The sequence below is a fragment of the Pinus tabuliformis genome, chromosome 6, assembly GCF_031772625.1.
Source record: "Pinus tabuliformis cultivar Carrire ecotype Pingquan chromosome 6, CPIR1, whole genome shotgun sequence".
Classification (NCBI taxonomy): domain Eukaryota; kingdom Viridiplantae; phylum Streptophyta; class Pinopsida; order Pinales; family Pinaceae; genus Pinus; species Pinus tabuliformis.
In genome coordinates this window covers 1,398,929,107-1,398,950,695 of record NC_142292.1, presented here as the reverse complement: position 1 = coordinate 1,398,950,695, position 21,589 = coordinate 1,398,929,107, and the positions used below count along the sequence as shown (strand labels likewise).

At 38.3% G+C, this 21,589-nt stretch overlaps 1 protein-coding gene across 3 annotated transcripts in view; it reads left to right on the top strand.

Annotated features, from left to right (window-relative positions):
• LOC149263877 (glucose-1-phosphate adenylyltransferase large subunit 3, chloroplastic/amyloplastic-like) overlaps nt 1–21,589 on the top strand; it is a 461,146-nt gene that overhangs the window by 261,895 nt on the left and 177,662 nt on the right. For all 3 annotated transcript variants that reach the window (XM_089426745.1, XM_089426747.1, XM_089426742.1), the window contains one exon: nt 10,411–10,483. In XM_089426745.1, the coding sequence (XP_089282871.1) occupies nt 10,411–10,483 (73 nt within the window). The remainder of the gene's footprint in view (nt 1–10,410; nt 10,484–21,589) is intronic.

Genomic DNA, 21,589 nt, shown 5'->3' with positions numbered 1-21,589 from the left:
AACAAGAAGAGAATTGGGTTCAGCATTACCATCTTCATGCCCCAACCACCCTTCATATTTTTTTTGAACATCAGAAAATCTACATCGTGTGTTCACACACATGGCAACATCATCCTCTGGCATATGACCAGCATCACATACCCAATCTTGGACAGCATTGGGATCTTCCACAAAGTATGAGCATTCTTCATCAACATTATCATCTTTTGAAGAATCTTCTAAAAAGGAAGAGGACATGGCAGTCATAGGGCAGTTGCCTATACACACCTCTTTCATAACAAGATCCCAGTAGTCTTTGAATGCTTTGATCAAATTAGTAAACAAAGACATCTCTCCTGTATGCAATCTCAGTTCATACCACTCTTTAGAATTATCTTCCAAAGTTAGTGCAAAAAATATTTATAAAGACATCCTAGTGGCAAATCTTTTCATACCACTCTTCAGCATTATCTTCCAAAGCTAGTGCAATATTTTTATCAAGATATGCTCATGGCAAATATTTTCATGAAAATATCTCCCCTGTATGCAATCTCAGTTCATGCCACTCTTCAGCATCATCTTCCAAAGTTGCGCAAATATTGCCATCAAGGCACCCTCATGGCAAATATCAAAAGCTCAGCAAATTCAGTGAAGATTTGAGATGCAGCGTAACTGAACAATTATGACCATTACAATTTGGAAGATGATCTCTCTCCATTTAGTTCCAACAAGGAATTTTTTTGGATACCCTTGAATGTTTGAGAAATTCAATGGTGCAAATAGGCTTACAGGCCTATTTTCCAAAGAGAATATCATGTTGAAATTAAACTTCAAATTCTTCTATAAAACATCTCTGCTATTTACAGTGTCCATCAATCTTCTCCTCTTAAAAGAAAAGGCTTTTAACGTAGTTGCATTCACATGTGGGACACCTAAATGCATTGACACTTGAATGCATTGAACTGTAAATATGGAAAAATAATGGCATTTTATAGAAGAAAAGTAACCAAATAATACTGCAACAGACAGTTATGGGGAAAAAAGCAAAAAAAAAATGAAATAACCAAAATGAACAAGTAATTAAAATGGGAAGGGAAATGTTGAGGTTAGGGATTTGTATGATCATAAAAGCCTTGGACGTACTTGAAATTAGGCAATAAGCTTTGACTTGTCTCTACATAAGCAATTGTTTGTAAGATCCCAACTAGGAAATGCCCCACTATGGCCACTGATTTTTCTGAATCTTAAATGCTTTTTCAGTGCAAGATCAAACACTTTGTTAATGTACTGCTATAGGTGTATTTTGGTTTATTTGTTTATGTATCAATGCTCAATGGCACATTTACATTACCATACCTCAAGCCCACCAATTTCATAACAAGTAACATTCAGAAAATAGTTTGTTCTGCTGATATAAATTGTATTTCAACAAACTGAAAGGTATATTTTCATATTACTAAACTCCTATAATAAAATATATCATAATGGGCACATTAGAGAACCCATTTGGAACAGTGTTATCCCCTCCATATGATGCCCAGCCTTTAATACACTGTTGTAATAAAAATCCCAAGGGAATCGACCTCTTATCTCTCTGTCTTTCTGCTTAGAGGTTACAATTAAGCCAATCTAGATATTGTTTTAAACATGTCATTGTGATCCAGAAGCAGACCGTAGTTAGAACCAACCAAAAGCAGTATGCAGATTCACAAACACAGATAATATCTAAACTGCACCTTGATCTCACATACATATACCAAGAGTTGACTGTAATATCTCAAATTAGCTATATTAACTAATTCCAATGAGTGGCATGACACTTTGCCTTGACGGACACCATCTCATCTCCTACCACAGAAGTTAGTTTTTATCCCGAATTTACATGCCGTACCACTTAGAAGTGCCCGTGTACGTTTTGTGGGCCCCTTCCCGTTGCCTTTACGATGCCTTCTTCCTTGCCAGATTACTAAAAACGAAGTGGCAAATCCCTTGTTGAGGATTCCTTCCATTAAGAACTATACAGCACTGTAGGCTTTAAGGTGGAAGCCATTTGCGTTCATCCTATCTTTGGTTGCTACATGATCCATTGTTCAGCGTGTTACTTGAATCACTTGGGCTCTACTATGTGTACTGTGTCTATTTAATCTTTGAAGGCCTATTCAAGAATATGGATCATACCTTAATATGTCAAAACCCACTAGCCCATATAAGGAATAAAAGCAACAGCTCGTATTGGGGCAGGTTCTGCGTCAGTGAATGGAAGATTTTGGAGATTCTCCACAGTGAATGGCGAAACCCCTCAATAAAACAGCTCTGGTTGGAGCACATAAAACCCCAAAATCACCATTATTGGTTAAATAAAACAAGAAGAACATAGCAAGTGATATTGGAAGGAAAATGGCATCTACTTGCCATGTAAGCAGAAGCATTCAAGGCATTTTTTCTTTATTCATAAATGGGGTTTTGCACCCCAAGAATCATTTGCCAACAGGCAGTCACAGGATCGATTCCCGTGCAGAACCCCAAAAATTTTAACCTTCGGGACCCCCAATCACAATGGGGGTATTGTGCTTTGTTCCCATTGAACCGTCATGACTGCATTTCAACCAAAACCAAATTCGTAAATTCATCTAACGGGCACACGCACAGACCTTGTCGACGACCAGGTATTCGGATCAAATCTCCTCAGCAACAACGTCAGGTCTCGGGATAGAAACCTCGCCCTACATCGGCTGCTACTGCTGCGGCTTATCGAAGGATGATTTGGGGGAGTTGAGCAGCACGAATTCGCGGTAACACTTGGAGCAGAGGCTCATGGTGGCTGGACTTTCGAAGAAGCCATAGTTGTTGGCATAGCACATGAGCCCTTCCGGGACTTGGCACCCAGTCTCCTCCTGGTTCTAGCTGTCTCGGGCCATTATATTCAGGAGCTCTCGAGTTCGAATCCAAGGAAACAAAGAATGAAAAGGAAAAAGCCAAGAAAACCCCGAACCACAACAGATTTCGCTGAAACAAGGCTGGATCTACTCACTCACTCGGTGAGAAATTCAGAAACGCACCCAGGCAGACCAAAGAGGCCTTGGAACGATTGAAGATGAAAGGGGTTGAATGGAGCCTCGGATTTTATGGGCTACGAGAGCGCCTAAACGACCCCCAGATTTAATGAGTAGTCGCTGCGAAAATTCGCTTTTGGGTCGGCAGATCTGCAGAAACTGCAATGCGTCCGCGTCTCCGTTGTTCCCATTGTCGTTACTCTAGTACTATAAACCCTCTCAAGTCTAGAAATCAGGTTTATGATGAGGCGATTTAAGATCTGAAAATGGGTGCAAGGTGGGTTTTGGATGGCAAATTTGAAGAACCTATATATTAGGATTATGAGTCCTTATGAGGGTTACAAGCTCTTATAGCGGAATTTGGGTTTAGTGGGTTTTGGGTCCAGATTTTGAACCAAAGCTCTGATACCACGTGTAAGGCCCTGTCCTAGGGTCTTCTAACAGATCTATATTCTCTGGGAATTAAATGCAATAAGAGGCAATAATTTACTTTTTACCAGACATTTAAACAATGATAATTTTACCATTTACATTCTAATCCCTACAACTAAAATAGTGAACATTTCATTTCAATAACTTACATGAGTAATCTATGCATATAGAAATACCTGTACCGATAGCCCGATGGAGATGCCCTTGAGCTGCTGCTCCTTCTGGAACGCTCCTCTTGACTACCGACTGGATTTACCTCCCAGCCAACTAGGAAATACTTCCTAGCCTAGGAAACCTCCACAGGTTCCCTAGCCCTCCAAGCCCAAGTCCAACCAGATGTAGTGTGTCCAAGATGAATAATCCAGACCAAAATAAACAATACTTCCTCCAAACTCCTGGTCCAGGAAACCTCCACAGGTTCCCTAAGCTCTCCCAAAATCACAGCCAATCCAAAACTAAAAGCAAGACCTAGCATCCCCCCTTTCTCTCTTCATCCTTCCCTTTTTATGCCTCTCCTCTCCTCTCCACCTCAAACACCTCTCATTAATGTCATAAGTTCTCCCTCATCCTTACAATTGACTTCTCTTCTCCCAAGTAAATATGAGAGTACATTTGGGAATGTGATATGAATATATAAATTGGTAATTAATTGGAGAGGACCATGTCTTCTGCCAAGTAAATGTGAGAGTACATTTTGGGAATAGGAGATGAATATATAAATTGGTAATTATTTTGAGAGAACCATGTCTTCTCCCAAGTAAATGTGAGAGTACATTTTGGGGATGAGAGATGAATATATAAATTGGTAATTAATTGGAGAGGACCATGTCTTCTCCCAAGTAAATGTGAGAGTACATTTTGGGGATGAGAGATGAATATATAAATTGGTAATTATTTGGAGAGGACCATGTCTTCTCCCAAGTAAATGTGAGAGTACATTTTGGGGATGTGAGATGAATATTTAAATTGGAATAAGGGAAGGAGACCATATCCTATCCAAGATAAATTTGAGAAGAAAAGTTGGTAATTTGAATAATAACGATAATAAATTTTACATCAGTAAATAAAACTTACAGTTTCCCAAATGAAGATATTCACCATTATTTCTCAATATTTTCAGATAATGTAAACATTAACAAAATTTGCATGATAAGATTAAGTGGGGCATTACAGGCCTAAGACCCGCTTGTTCTCTTGCCCTCTTTTCTTTTACTTCTGCCCACTTACTAATTATGTTTTCTACCATGCTACTGAAAAGCTTTGCAAACAAAGGATTGATCATAATTGTTCTATAGTTGGATGGATTATTATTGTCTCCACTTCTAAAAAGGGGTATTACTAGGCTAGTTGTCCAATCTCTTGGGATTCCTTGCTGAATGATGTTGTTGAATATTTCCCTGATGTGCAGTGCAAGAGCGTTCATTCCCCAGTTTAGATACTCTGCTTGAAGTTCAACCAAGTCCTTTGCCTTTCTTGTTTTGAGCTTCCTAATTCCATTCTTCAACTCTTGTAACGTGAAGAGCTTTGAAGTTGTGTTGATCCTGGGGGGGGGGCTTCGCCTTAGATTCTTTCTCATAGAGTTGTCTTGCATATTCAAACCATTGATTGGTTGTAATATTATTTTCAATTTGCTTCTTCTTTGGTTGCAGTTCCCGCTAGAAAAACTTTGGATTATTCCTGCTTAAATATATTAACTCTCCTCTCCTTGTTTGAATGAACTCATCTTTTTTCCTTTTTAGTATCTACTTATATAACTTCACATTCATCTTCTCCTTTCCTGCCTTTTCAAGGTTCTCCTTGCCATTTTGCATTCCTCATCAAACCAAGCATTTACAGGGAAACAATTTGATTCTGATGTCTTATTTTTTTCTCTTTTGCACTTCTCAAGTGCACTTTGAATTATATTTGTTAACTCATGACTGTTGAAGCTTTTGAAACTAGTTTTTCCCTTCTAAATTAATCTCTCTAACATTGTCTTAAAGACAGTACAATTTTTTGTGTTAGAAGAATTTTGGCCCCTTGATAGTGATTGTTGAAAGCATTGGGTTTTCCTCCTATGCTGCCTTTCTTCTAACCATGATAACCTTATATAAATTGGGTTATGGTCTGATTTTAAGTCCCAAATATGCTCTCCAATACTAACTTCATGTATCTTTTCTATCAAGCTTTGTGAACACATCACATAGTCAACGACACTTGCCCCATTGTATGTGTTGCAAGTGAAGTTCCCAGACCTTTTCCATCTTTCTAGACCATTGCAAATAATTAAGTTGAAAGCCCTACACAGTGTAAGCAACTCCTCTCCAAAATGTTTGCTAACTTTGCCATCTTCTGAACACCTCACCCATTGGGGATTCTCTTCTTCGGTGAGCCAAATAGGATTGTTATCCTCTTTGCAACAAAGAATGCTAGCTTGATTATTTGTTGTTCTAGCATTCAAATCTCCTACTAAAAGAACTTCTCCCCGCTAAGAGTACACGACAGTATCTTGTTTTAAAGCTGCATACAGATCCTTGCTATCAAGCCCCTTATTTTTGTAAGTTTTTGAGACTTGAGGGGCAAAATAGCATGTTGCAATAGTTACGTGATTCTCATTCTCTAATATTTTCGACCATAAATATTGTTTATTTGCATCTTCTTTAATTAACTGAATGTGACGACCTTCTTTTTCTTTCACTAAAGCTAGTATTCCCCCATACCCTTTGCCATTTTTTGCTACCTTGTTCCAAACTGCCAACTTCAAGTAACTGTCAAACACAAGATTTTTGTAACCATTGTGCTCATGAGTTTCCGTGAGACAAATTATGTCTCTACCTTCCGCAATAGGCCTTAACCCAGGTCCCCTCCAAGGGTAACCTCTACAATTCCAACAAACTAAACTTAGGTAGACCTGGGTAGGATTTGACTGCTACGCAGTTTGGCACATAAGACTCAAATTTGAGTCTTCAGCCCTTTTCATCCATGCTGCTCTTGTTGACAGCTTGTTGCCTTGTTTTGCCCGGAGATCCAAACACTGCAATAACGACTTTACCATTGTACAACCATGCCCTTTTCCTTTCATTTCTTGCTATTCTAATTTTCTCCACTTCATCCCTTCTCTCCTCTTGTTGGTTTTTGGTTAAATATTCATCGAGGAAGAAGTGTGAGCCTTTCAAGAGTTTATTTTTGCCCAAAAGCTAGTGTTTGTCTTGTACGCTTGCTATGGTGACTTTTATGGGCCATGGCCTCTCTTCACATATCTTCCCAATGCTCCTTGCTTGGCAAATTTTCCCTTTCCAATGTAGTTTCTCTTTCAGAAAGTCTCTTGTCAAATTGAGAGTGATTTCATTCTTCCCACAATCTCTTATTCCCCTGATAATAAAGTTTGTTTCCCTGCCCTTTCTTTCTTTGTGTTCTATTTCCTGTGTTCTACGAGCACTTGCATCGTCTTCTTCCTCTGTACTTATGTAACCATTAGCATGTTCAGCCCTAGCTTTGATTTCTTTTGGACTATATTTCCTAATGTTCCTTTTTGCCTTCTCTTTGGAAATGTCTGTTTGCTGAGATACTTGTGTATCTACCTGAGTTTGTTTAGAAATTATCACATCTCTGTTTGCTGTTATTAATTCTTTCATGCTTTGCCATACTGTCTTCATGCTTTGCCATTCTTGTTTTCCTATCTCAAGAGCCTCTTGTAACATTGTTACCTTTTCTTTTAAAATTCTATTACCTTCCATTAGACATCGGTTTGCAACTGTGATCTCTAGAATTTTGCGGTCCCTTTCCTGTCCTTTGGCTTCCAAAATCTCCAGCCTTGTCAAGGCCTTCATCAGTTCTTGGACATATAGATCTGAGGACCAAGTAAGAGGTGTAGATGTGGGACTGTAAATGATTGATTCTTCTTTATTTTTGTTGCTCTTCTTTATTTTCTTTCTCTGGATCAATTTTCTTCTCATTTGTTCCCATTTAAGGCGAGCAAGCTTGCGCCTTAAAATGCCCTGATATTGCTTTGCATTTACCCAAATCCACTTTCTTGTTTTGTCTGTTGAAGCAATTTTGACTTGACCCAAATGATTTGTTTCCACAAAACCTGAGATTTCCTTGTCATTTTTAGCATTTTTAACATTTACTTGATGTACTAGCTGCTTCTGGGAGCTTTTTTGATCAGTTGTTGTAGCAAGTTTATGAATACTCCTTGCAAGTTGGGAATAAGATAAAGGCTTCTTCTTATGCTTGGCTGGACAGATATTATTTTTGACAGGAGTTAAAACCTTGGCAGCTAGATCATTATCGCTTTGGATCTGCGGAATGAAGCCACCAACCTTCTAGGTTTTCCGATCTGTCTGTCTGACTTTTCCCAAAGTGGAAGAAGGAAAAGCAGCTGCCTTTGAATCCTGATCCGTCGTCATGCTACCTATAGCTTCTTCTGGTATTCCATTGCCCATAATCAATGCCTACTCGTTCTCCATGCCTGATCTTTATCTCACTGTCAACTCTCTCTAGAGTCAAAACCCCAACTACTCTATAGGGTAACTTCTTCGCGACAATCCTCGGTATTTGAATGATATTCCTTCTCTATCACTGAGGTTTTCACTCCGGAGTCCCGTAGTGATTCACAAACTTGAATTATTTTTTAACAAACTCCATACCTTTGAAGTTCTCGGATCCCAATCAGAAGCATCGATGCCATATTGTTTCTGAAATTGTTCTCGTCATTTTCTACCGTGCTCGCTTCTCTCCTATTGAATCTCACTGTATGAAAACCCCATTTTCAAAACCACTCAACTCCATGCTTGTATTGATTTATTAGAATTATTTGTAGGAGCTAAAACTCTCTTCTATGATGTCTTATTAAAATTATTGTTGTTTTTGTTAACTGTATTTTTTCTATTTTGTTTTGCTAAAACTATTATTGAACATATATCTTATATCACTCATAATTTTTCTTCGTTTATACACTTTTTGGAGTTATCGTATATAAATCTTATGTTAGATTAATGCCTATTTCTTAGGCTTTATCAAATGCCAATGTTGAGTTGATGTTACTCCGTGTTACAAATATTGTGGCCACATATGCCTAATGTATGTTACATAAGTGAACAATATTGCAAGGTTATAAATTATAATATCATGAAATTCTTATGTTAAAAGTGAGACAGTACATTAAGTGCATGTGGTATATAAAGTGAGATAATAAGGTAATTGCACATGTGGCACATAGTATTTGCATAAATGTAACAAGTGCTACATAGTAGCTTCTCCCTGCAGCTTAGTAAAAAAATAGTGAAACTATCAATATATTAAAAGAATTAGTTATTATACTTCGTAAAATGTATCTTTGGAGCTCATGTTTGACAATGGAGATACACACCTATATTGCATTGGTTGAAAACTGAATCATGATAGTCAGAAATTATACAACAAACAAATTGTTTTGAAATATGCTCCTATAAGATTATTTGTTAATTTTCAGATTATGTCATTTGTTATTTGATGATTTGTATAGTAATTTTATAAATGATCTTATGTAAATATCAAAAGATAAACAAGAATTTGAGGAGATCCTTCCTGATCTAGTCAACAATAGTCAAACATCTGCTCCTTCCTCCATCTTGGCTACCTTAAAAATTCAGTTTCCTTCTGCTTCAGACCTGCACCCTACTTCGGCCTCCTTGGAAACTGTAGTTGCAGCACATGAAAGAGGTATATTGCTTCAACACCTTAATCTCCTTCGCTTGAACTAAATGGTTTTATTCTCCAACTCAGCTTGATGAACTAACTCAAATACTTCTTAATTCAGCTCCTAGCATAGTAAGGAAGACTTCGGTCCTTTTCTGTATCAGTGACACTCCTCTCTTCGCACGTGTGAGTGGAGATCAACCTAATTGCAGACTTGCTTGACCGAAAATCTCTGCCTCCAATGATAGCCGAGCTGCCCTATTTATAGTGGTTTGCTCATCAAATAGGCCGACTTGAGTGAGGGTGAGCTGACATGTCCTTTGGAGAGGTTTCATTATTCCTTCTTGAAGCCGACTTGTAGGAGGTGCTTTTGCTTGGTATTGGAGGGCCTTCTTATTCATTTAATGAGTTATCCAAAAATGTAACATACCCAAGAACGGTCCTTCATACATGACATTGAGTCAATTTGACTTTTATGACTTGATCACAAAACCTAAAGGTTCACAATGGAAACCTTAACTAAAATAAAATTCCTTGATAATGAAACCCATGATTCAAGTACTACAAAAATAATTTGATTTTCTTCTTTACATCAATTACATAAAATCACAATTACACATGTCATTATGAAGACTAAACCTAGTTACACTTTTCAACTACAACAGAGAAGCATATATTTCATCAAAATCACCTAGGAGTAGGCCTTATCCCCTTTAACCACATTGATATAGGAAGTGCACCCATAGGGTTTCAACCTAGTTCATCTTTGTAATAGGTGCTTCAAGTTGTCACTACGCTTCAACTTGAAATTCTTGTTACTCTATTCCTTTGCTGTTGAGTGATGAACCAAATTTAGCAGTAAAAAAGGTTACCAATATGAACTTAGCTTTTTTCACATATAGGTTACTTTGAGGCTTAAGATTCTAGTTTTAGCTGTCATGCTTTTGGCACTGACATGATCTTTCTCATTTCATGGGACTATAGTTTCCTAGTCCTTCATAATGTGTATTTTAAATATAGTTTCTTTTATAATATATGGATGTGATCAAGGCATCTCCTTTGTCTATCTTGTCTAAATCATTTCATGTATAGTGTTTATTTGTATCAACAATCATCGATGTCTTCCTAATGCGTTTTCCATTTCCTTGTTTTCCTTTTTTTCATTTCCTTGGGTTGTTCAATGAAAAGTAATTCCATATTCTACATATTTCAAACCTTGTCACTGAAGGAGAAAATTTTGCTACTGTAATGAAGGGATCTGTAACAGAAGTTCTTGTTTTAATTCCAGATGGCGTTTTCCTACTGCAAATGACTTTGGTTCAGAAATAATTCCTGCTTCGGCAAAAGAATACTTTGTAAAGGTGTGATATTGAAATCTCTTATTTCAATTTATTAATCTAAATCAAATTTAGCCAAATATGTCTTGATTTTAGACCTAAACCCAACGAAGCTTGATTTGCAAATGGTTTAGCTAAGGAAAATTCTCATGAGTGAAGATTGATAGGGTGTTTCTACCATTTTCTTTTTTGATATATGTATACCTGGTATGTGAATTTAATATAAAGAAGCCGATAAGACTCAGGACACACAGAAGCAATCTTTTGGCTAAGATGCTTGGTATCTATTCCACCCTAAGTGGCTTGACACAATGACACATGACATAATAGACACATTATATATATAGGTATGTGTATATATATATATATATATATTAAAAATTAACAAATATAGCATTTACATGATGATGATACAAGTTTAATCATACAAGTAGTTACTAAGTACTTACTAGTATTACATTAGTGATGATCAAATGACAAGCACATAAGAAATTAGAACTATAAACTGCAGTTTTCTCATAAAGTCATCAAAATCAAAATGTATTACATAGTAACTAAGTCACTGCTACTATATGTGGGAATACCAATGGAAAATACAAAATAGGGTAGATACTAGAACTATAGATGGACGAATATCATAGCTTATGATTGTCAGCAGTCCTCCTCCATGTCAGAATCATCAAAATTAGCATCGCTGCCATTTCTTTCTCCTCCATCCTCATTTTTATCCAGTTCAATCGATGCATCTGCTGGTGTAGAGGATGATTTCTCAAGAGCATCACCATTATCAAAATGGACTGGGTCTAGCATTGGTTCATGAAGATCCAAGTTGGCTACTGCCAACTCAACACTGTTGCTCAAACCCATATCATCATGAACCATATCACACATCTTTGTCTTTCCCTTCAATCACTCCTCCCTCTGCCTATAAATAAAATGGAGTTTGGTGTGCACATACACCATTGTCTCTACCTTGGACTGCTCAAGTCTATTCTTCTTCAAAGTGTACAAATTCACATATGTGCTCCAATTCCTCTCTCAACAAGAGGATGAAGTAACCTAACAGAGAAGCCTCATGGGTCGCTTCTATAGAAGGGAGCATGCTAGCCCATGAGTTTCTCACCAAGCATAGGGATTTTTAGCCCCCCCATCTCTGGGAACATCATAGCGTCAAAATATTCTAGTTCCAATGTAAAATTCTACGAAACCCTCCAACTCATCAAGGGATGCTCTATCTTGATATATCTATCTAAATGTATCCTTCCTCCCATGTGAAATCTCACCAACCATGATTTCTATGAAATGAAGAAGAAAATGGACTGTTGTAGGAAAACAAACTTGAATACTGGTGGAGAAATCCACTTGCCCAACTCTTGAAATCCCTTCAATGCTGCACTAAAACATTTAGTTGTACTCCAAAAACCATTAACACTCCAACTTGGTGAGTGAAATGAAGGAAAAAGATGGACAGGCTGGCATTTTAAGACTTGTGGGCCACTTTTTCCATGGGCACATCCTAATCGCGGGGCACGGTGAGGGAACATGCTAAAATGAGTTTGGCATATGTTCTATGAATGGGAGGTGTTCCAAACTCATGTTCGGCATGTGCCCTCACAAATTTGTGTCCAACACTTTGGATTTGTGTCACTTAACTTAGATTCTACCTAATCTGCTCAAGACTTGCACTTGGTCCCAACCACATGAAATGACCTCCTTATGCTAGTGAGATGGCCCATGATGACCAAACATGTTTTGGAGGGGATTTGAAATTTGGAAAAGGGAATACCGAAACCCCTTATTTATAAACCAACTAAGCCTCATCAACATTTTTACCAAATTTACATTTTATAATTGGTTATTAAACTTTTTATTTTTAAAGCATTGGGTGTTATGCTAAATTATAGATTACAACATAGAAAAATTTACAACACAATGCTTTCCCCTTGTTGTCGCTCAGATTGTACAAGCACTGCAACAACGAATCAGGTCGGGGGCTATCACTCTGATCCCCGACCTCTCTGTTCTAGCTGTCTCCCAACAACAGGCTATGGGGGGTAGTCCCTATGGAAATGTGGAGACGAAGGACGTGAAAATTCGGTTTCTTGAATCCCTACTGCAACAACTGATTAAATTCCACCTACTTGTTAATTTTTGAATCAAGTTTTTTACATTGTTACACATTAAACATCGAAATAAAATCTAATGCAACCTTCACAATATAAAATACTGTGGAAACAAAACACTGCACAGGAGAGAAATAAACACACACATAATTACACCATTTTTTTTGGACCAATGTCCCAAAAAAAACCCAACTCGGGAAAACCAGTGCAGGAGTCGAGGGTTTATCAAGGCACTTCGTCGGATACAAGGAAGCTCTCTCTAATCTAATAGAAAAGGAGACAAACTTGGAGATCATCCTTGGAGATGATGCCACCTATCCCGTGAAGGGAGTAGGAAATGTTACCCTTCAATTGAATCAATGTAACACTATTCATTTACACGAAGTATTATATGTACCTGATCTCAAGAAGAACCTGGTGTCCATGTCGGCCATGGAGGATAGAGGATTCAAGGTGGCATTCATTGATGGAAAGATACGTGTTTGGAAAAGAAATTTTAAAGATGCTTTTACTCTTGGGTTCAGGGTTGACACTTTGTATCAAGTTGGTGGAAGTCCATTGGGAGCCATGTCTTGTAACACATCTCTACAATCTGAACTATGGCACCAGAGGTTTGCCCATCTTCATTATAAGGCCCTACTCGATGTGAGACAGATGGTGACAAGTATGCCTGAGTTCAAAGTAGAGCTTGAAGGTGTATGTCCGGGATGTGCCGAAGGAAAACTTACAAGGGGACCATTCCCCTCAAGTAATAGTAAGACCACAGTTATATTGCAATTGATCCACTTCAACATATCTGGTATGATGGCTGTAAATGCTTTGGGTGGATACTTATATTATCTCACCTTTACAAATGATTATTCTCGTAAGAATTGGATCTACTTCTTGAAGAAGAAGGATGAAGTGTTCACCTGGTTCCGACACTTCAAAGCCTTGCTCGAAAACCAATCCAAGAAGAAAATCAAGATATTGAGGATTGATAATGGGACCGAGTTCGAATCCAATGAATTCCAAGATTATTGCAGAGAAGTTGGCATTAAGAGGGAGACTACAACGCCATACACTCATGATCAAAATGGTGTGGCTGAAAGGAAGAATCACACTATTGTAGAAGCTGTTCGTGCCATGCTTCATGATCAAGGGCTTCCGAAGTTCCTATGGGTTGAAGTTGCAAATACTGCCGCGTATGCTCAAAACCGATGCGCTCATCAAGCATTGGACTCCAAGACTCCCGAAGAAATGTTCGCTGGTAAGAAACCCGATGTCTCTCATTTTAGAATTTTTGGAAGCCTCGTCTATTTCTAAGTTACCAGGATTAGGATCCGGATCCGGATACGGATACGGATTCGGATACGGATCCACTAATTTTTTGAAAAGCCAGGATCCGGAAACGGCAAGGAAACGTCAAGTACAAGCAAATTAAAAAAAAAAAAAAAATTTAAAATTAAAATTTATATTAATATAAAAATAAAATCATAAGTTAGTTTTTAAATATATAATTTTTACATACAATAAATAATTATTGTGTAAATAATTTCATATTTAATGTATCATTTATTAATATTAATTAAACATTAATTAAATTTATATAAAAATAAAAAACATATGTGAATTTTTAAATATATAATTAAATGTAATACTTTAAAAATAATTATTAGTTTAATTATAATAAAATTAATGCATCATTTATAAATATTTAAAATCATTATTAATTTAACTATAATAAAATTAATGCATCATTTATAAATATTTAACAATCAATTATTAGTTATAATATTTATATTAAGCAAATTATTAAACTTATTTTAGAAAACTTACTTTTTAAACATGAAGAGAAATTTTAAAATTGATTAGAATAAAAACTTACTTTTTAAATTTTAAATATTTAAATTAACAATAAGTCTATTATAATTTTCGTCACATCCATGTTCATTAAAGTTTATAATGTCTTGTATTATAAGCGATTATAATTTTCCTATGTTACCAGGATTCAGAAGTTATAAGCGATTATAATTTTCTTGTGTATTTTATATGACGTTTGAATTTTTTTTTTTAACCTGTCTGCTGAGCAACAACGGGCAGCAACGAGGCGGTGGCTGAGCACCGTGGCTAAGCCTTGCTGGCTGGGGCAATGACTGACTGACGGCAGTGTGGGGACAACCGCTGACTGATGACAACATTCTTGGCTGGCTGAGGACGCATATCTAAACTTACAATGACAATCGAAAACTAAAAAAATTCCGCTTTTTCTGACTTTTCGGTGACCATTTCACTGTTTCCGGCAGCCACCAGCGGGATCCGTATCCTGGGAAAGTTTACCGTTTCCAAAAACTGTATATTTATAAAATACGTATTTTAGACGTATTTTTGGTGTATCGTATCCGGATCCGGCAATATTCCTCCTGCCTCTACCAGATCCGGTAACATAGGTCTATTTTCATGTGCCGAAGTAAATTGGGTGCATCTGGGAAGAAAGGAATGTTTGTGGGCTATAGTGGAAATTCTAAGTGATATAAAATTTATGTTGCTAGTGAAAAGGAAGTTGAGATAAGTCATGATGTCACCTTTGATGAAGATATGGCCCTCAGGAAGATCAACAACCTTCCTATCCGAAGGAAGGACAAAGAAGTTGAAATTGGAAAACAGGGTGCAAAAGAAGATGAAACGATGTCGGATGTTGATGAACCTATGGATCCTATTGATCCTCCTCCTCAAGAGCCCTCCTCCTCCAAGAGGAGACCCTCATGGCTTAGGGAGACTCTCGAAGATGTTGAGAGACATATTGCACCAAGGGGGGCTTTATGTGAAGGTAAGAAGCCGAACAGGTATCAAGGATACTTGACCGTCATGAGCACTATCATTCAAAATGAGCCTTCATCATTTGAAGAAGCCGTGAAGCAACAAGTATGGAAGGATGCTATGAATGAAGAATACGAGTCAATTATGAAGAATGATGTCTAGGATGTGGTCCCTAGACCCCAAGACAAATCGGTTGTCACCTCTAAGTGGCTCTACAAAATCAACCATGGAGCTAATGAAAGTGTAGAAAAGTTCAAGGTTCGCTTTGTTGCTCGAGGCTTCTCTCAAAAGGAAGGTGTAGATTACGATAAGATATTTGCACCTGTTGCTCGATACACCACCATCCGCTCGATCATAGCCCTTGCTGCCTTGCAAGGATGGAACCTACATTAGATGGATGTCAAGACCCATTTCTTGCATGGTTCGATCAAAGGGGAAGTCTATGTGGAACAACCCGAGGGGTTTGAGGTTCATGACCGAGAATCTCATGTATGCAGGTTGAAGAAAGCTCTCTATGGTTTGAAGTAAGCTCCCCAGGTTGGGTATGAGAGGATCAATAGCTATATGATGAAGCTAAGATTCACTAGAAGTGAAGCCAATTCGAACCTTTACTTTAAGGTTGAAAATGATAAACCTCTAATTCTGGTACTTTATGTGGACAACCCCTTTCTGACAGGTGCAGACCCTCTCATTCACAAATGTAAGAGGGAGTTAGCTTCTAAATTTGAGATGAAGGACCTAGGACCGATGCTCTACTTTCTAGGGTTGGAGGTTTGGCAAAATCCAGGTGAAATTTTCCTATCTCAAGGAAAATATGTTGTGAAGATATTGGAAAGATTTAGGATGGTAGACTGCAAGCCTGTGACTACCTCGATGGAACTTAACTTTAAGAAGTTATGTGGCAATGTTGCCGGACCTGAATTGGGAAATGCTTTTGAGTATCGTCAACTCATAGGAAGCACTGATGTTTTTGGTGAACTCCCGTCTAGACATATGTTTTGTAGTTAACACATTGAGCCAATATATGGTGATTGGTGCCAAGAATCTTTTGAGATATCTTCGGGGTACAATCACTAATGGACTGAGATACGCTGCCAGAGATGTGAGGCTGCATGTTTATTCTGATGCTGATTGGGCAGGCAGTATGGTGGATCGCAAGAGCACTTCTGAATGTTTTTCTTTGGGTTCTGCTTTGATATCCTGGATGAGCAGGAAGCAAAAATTGGTTGCCTTGAGCACTGCTGAGGCCAAATACATAATTGCTAGTATGGCCTCCTGTGAAACTGTCTAGTTGAGGAAGCTCTTCAGTGATCTATTTGGACATGTGCTGGATACCACGGTGATCCTCTGCGACAACCAGAGTGGGATCTGATTATCAGAGAATGTCGTGTTTCATGATCGCTCCAAGCATATAGATATCAGGTACCACTTTATCTGAGATATGTTACAACAAGGAGCAATAAGGCTCCATCACATTAGGACTGATGAGCAGGTCATCGATATTCTGACAAAGCCCCTGGGGAAGGTCAAGTTCTTGGCCTTCCGAGAATGACTTGGAGTCGTGGAGAGACCCTCTTATGAGGGTCCTGTATGATATGGACATTGAGCTCTGGGAGCTCCGGGGGGCTTGGGGTACTTCTTGGAGCGATGAGCAACCATAGGGTGAGTGGTTCAACCTTACCCTAGTGGTTTGCTGTGTACAGGGTGAGTGGTTCAACCTTCCCCTATGATACCGCTTGGCGACATGTAGGCAGGATGAGTGGTTCATCCTTCTCCAGTTGAGACATCATACCCATGCAATCTGTGACTCATGGGAAGTACCTCTCATTTGGCCAATGAGTAGGGAAATGAGGATAGGGACCATAGTATTGCCGATGGATGCATCGTGTACTACCGTACTCCCTATGCTAGGATGGCTCATATTGATTTGGGATCATTGGAACTGACTGCGGGTCAGTAAGAGTGGTATGAGACACTCTCTTTTGATTGGAACTGACTTCGGGTCAGTAAGAGTGGTATGAGATACTCTCTTTTGATTGGAACTGAATTCAGGTCAGTAAGAGTGGTATGAGACACTCTCTTTTGATTGGAATTGACTTCGGGTCAGTAAGCTTGGTATGAGACACTCTCCTTTATTTGAGACTGGCTTCGGGTCAATAGAGAAGGGTATGATACATTCTCAATCACTTCTTCTTCATAGTTCAGCAGAGCAGTGCATTGATGGCAGAGATAGTATAGACTGGTAGATGGATTAGCAGAGGGAGTTCTCCCTAGTTGAGAGGGAGTGTTAAAATTGGAAACTAGGGCCAAACTCCACATGGGTCATCTTATTTATGAAAAATGATATTTTTCTTGGATTCCTCTCTCCAAGAGGTGTAGGATTGATCTAAAGATCATTTGATTCTGACATATACAAATGAAGCTATGAATTTATTTTGATTACGGGCAAATTGTCAAGGTCGGCCAACAAACTTATGTAGGCTTAGAAGCCCAACAATCACATCTATTCATCCTCAACGTTTACTATAAATACATGATGCCTTAGCCTCATTTGGACACACTCATCCTCACACATCTCTCTCTCTCCTCATCTGATTGGGTACACATTTTTTGGGCAACTTTCTCTCTCACACGTGCGAAGGAAAGGGGGACGAAATTCTGTTTTGGGCATTGACCAAATTTCATTAAGTGTTTTGACCAAAGTTGACCAAATTTCAGGAAGTGTTTTGACCAGCGTTGACCAACAACATTGACCTGTTTGACTGTGTTTTTGGGTGAGATACTTCTGTTTGGGCAGGCTGCATTTCTGGGCACAAAAATCAAGGTCAAACGTTGACTTTGACCAGTGTTGACTACAACTAGGGCTGACTGCAGGGTTGGCTGTTTGACTAGGTTTGACTAGACTGTTTTGGTCTGTTTTGAGGGCTGATTCATCTTGCTGTTTGGAGGTCGAAGTTGACTAAAGTTGACCATTTTGTTGAGGGTCAAAATTTTCCCTATTGACCGGCGTTGAATTTTATGGTTAGGGCTCTTTTATTGCTGTTACAAAATATCAGATTTGTAAATTGTACTATCTCTCTCTACTGAACTATTGAAGAATAAAATAAGAATTGATCAAGGGTTTCCCCACATTAGGTTTTGTCCGTGGCTGGTGCCACATCTTGTGTCCTCTTGTCTTGGCTTGTCTTCCGCTGTTTATGTTTATGTTCTATCTGCATTTTACTATCATGTTGATGTGATTTCTAAACTGGATATTGATATTGGGCTAATAAAGAAATTGAAGTAAAATTTCTCTAAAGCATAAAACATACCATTGTTTCCTAAAATTACCAAAACACTATATAATTTCTCAAGAATAAACCGTTAGAACAACAACGAATTGGATCATGGTTTCATCCATGGTGGGATGTGGTTGGTTTTTTGACAGTGCAACTTCATTCCACATGACCGGCGATAAGAGTTTGTTCAGTACCTTGGAGGAGAAAGATCTCCGGATACGCATAGCGATGGGTATTGATGAAAAGTATAGTGTCTCAGGAGTGGGCACAGTTGTTTTTCAGAGGGAGCATGGAGCTCGCATTACCTTGACAGATGTGAAGTATGTACCAGGATTGAAGAAAAACTTGGTATCGATCGCAATGCTGGAAGACAAAGGCTATGTGTAGTCTTTAGTTACGGAAAGGTTTTACTTAGACATGTCACCACGAGACAAGTGATGCAGATCGGTTCACGAGTCAAGAACCTGTATGCTCTTGAGGTTCAAGATGCACGCAAAGCCTTGAGGAGCAAGGCAACTGTTGGAGACTTGGTGATTGAGAGGGAGAGTACATTACCTCTCAACATGTAGCGCTAGAAGAAGTCTTAGACAATTGTGGAGGAGCCACAATTGGTGAAGCAGCTTCAGGAGGTTTTGGAGCAGCCACAACTGGAGAAGCTGAGACGAGATCGAGTGGAGGCATCAACTCATGTAGAGACCTCCAGTAGGGGGGAATTTCAAGCCAAGTGGGTAGAGGGATCACATGCATCCTTACCTCCAGGTGGGAGGTGGGGCGATCTGGAGTGATAGTCCCAAGAACGTTGAAATAGGGGCAGGGTCTTTGAGGTACCCAACCTCTTTGATTAGACCTTGCTACGGGAGCCCCGATGAGGAGTAGCAGGACTGGCTGAGTGGGTAGAGACAGATGCCGATGGAGCAACAGAGAGAGCTACAATGCAAGAATCCCAAGATAGCATAGAGCTAGTAGGTTGCAACAATGCGAGAGGCATAGGAGTGTTGCACCAGTGCAGGATGGTACAAAGATGTGTGCAACAGTGCGAGATGCATGGAGTGTTGCAGCAGCTCAAAGGTCATAGAGGGAGCACTTGTCAGTGGCAGAGGAAGCTTCAGCATCAGAGGATGTTTCTAGCCCAATGGGGAGGTCAGTTGGGAGATTTTTTGTTTCTAGAGTTGCTGGAGCAACAACGCTTGGGAGAAGTGTTGCATGCAAAACATTCCAAAGGTTCAGGATTGGGTTCGAGTTGAATGCCTTTCTTGTTGAGAGGGAGTGTTGAAAATGATAACAAAAAATGCTAAAAATAAAAATGCTATAAATAGCATCTCAGGTACTAGTGTTGGACATAGCAACAAGGAATGAAAAATGGAAGTGCTAAAAATAGCATTGCTATAAATATTATTTCGGGATAGATTCCAATTTTAATTTGTCCTTGAATTAAAATTCGAATTTAGTCTCACTAGCTATTTGAAAAATAATTAATTAATTCATTTTGAGTTAATTAGTTGTAGAAAATCAAACATGAAGTCTATGTGAAGACATGCAACAATTTCTCCTTTGATTGAGGAAGTTATCCCTTAATTAAGGAGATAAGGATGAGTTGTATTTGAGTTGTAATTAGTTAGCTCAGTTAACTGAGTTAAGTCCAATTAAATTAGTTCCAAACAGTTGGAGGAACTAATTGTGAGTTCAGTTAGTTAATGCATGCATGCATGTAACTGTTGCACTTCAGATAACTGAATATTCTCTCATAAATAACTCATGCATGTCAGTTCAGACAGAGACCCAGTTGAGATTAAAGACAGGGACATTGTACTATTAGTTGGAGGAATTTTCCTATATATGAATCTCATCCATGTAGAAGGAATTATCTCCTTCAGGATTGCGCAGTTACTTTTTAGTTTAGTGAGCAGTGTGAGAGGTGAATTCACACAGGTGGCAGCATTGGACCCCAGGAGAAACTGCGCAAAGAAATAGGAGGCTTGGAGGGCAGAGGAGAAGGGCTGTGAGAAGCCTTTGACTATCTATGAGCAGTAGAGGGACATATTTCCACTTGTATGATAATACAGAGATCAGGGTTTTTAACTGAGGCTTTCCCCAGAGTATTCTTCTGTGTTCATGTGTCATTTCTTTCTCATTCTCAGTTATATGTGTTCTATTTGATCTTGCTCAAACTTGATTAAGCTTCCGCAAGTTTGTTGTAGAAGTAGATCTTGTATTTTGCTTTAGTACATTGCATAATCTATTGATCTATGGTTGGAATTTCTACATATTATCCGAAAAAATGATTACACGAGAGCTTTTCGCTTAGCACACGACTGAAAGGTCGGATGAATTGACTGAAAAATGACTTCCTATTTAAAGATAAATCCTCCAACAACTAGTTCGTGTGATCATTGTCAAAGTAATCTCGACCGTTGATAAGGATCAAAATTTCTTTTAATCTCATCCGTCGAAATTTTAAAACTTTGAAGAAATTTGAATTTTTCAATTAAATGCATTTTAATTAATTCAAAAATTAAATTTTTGAATTAATTTCCTCAAAATTTTGACTTTGACTTAACCCCAGGGACTAAAGGCTTAAAATTTAGCAAAATAATTAATTTACCTTAGTCCTGGGACCTTTTAAAATTTGAATTTTAAGGACCGACAAATTTTGCCTTCGGAGAATTTAAATTTACCTAGGACCTAGAGTTAATTAAATTTCTGGCTTAGGATTTTAATTAATTTTTTGGCCAAAAAATTTAATTAATTAACCTATGAGGGGATAAATTATTTTTTCCAACCCTCAAGACACTTTACATCTTAATTTTCATATTTTTACATCATAAGGGGAAAAACCCATTTGAAAAAGACCCTCACAGACTAGCCATTTCTGCGACACCACTATAATCCAGTAGACCAAGCAATTTGTAATAAAATAACCTAACCAAATA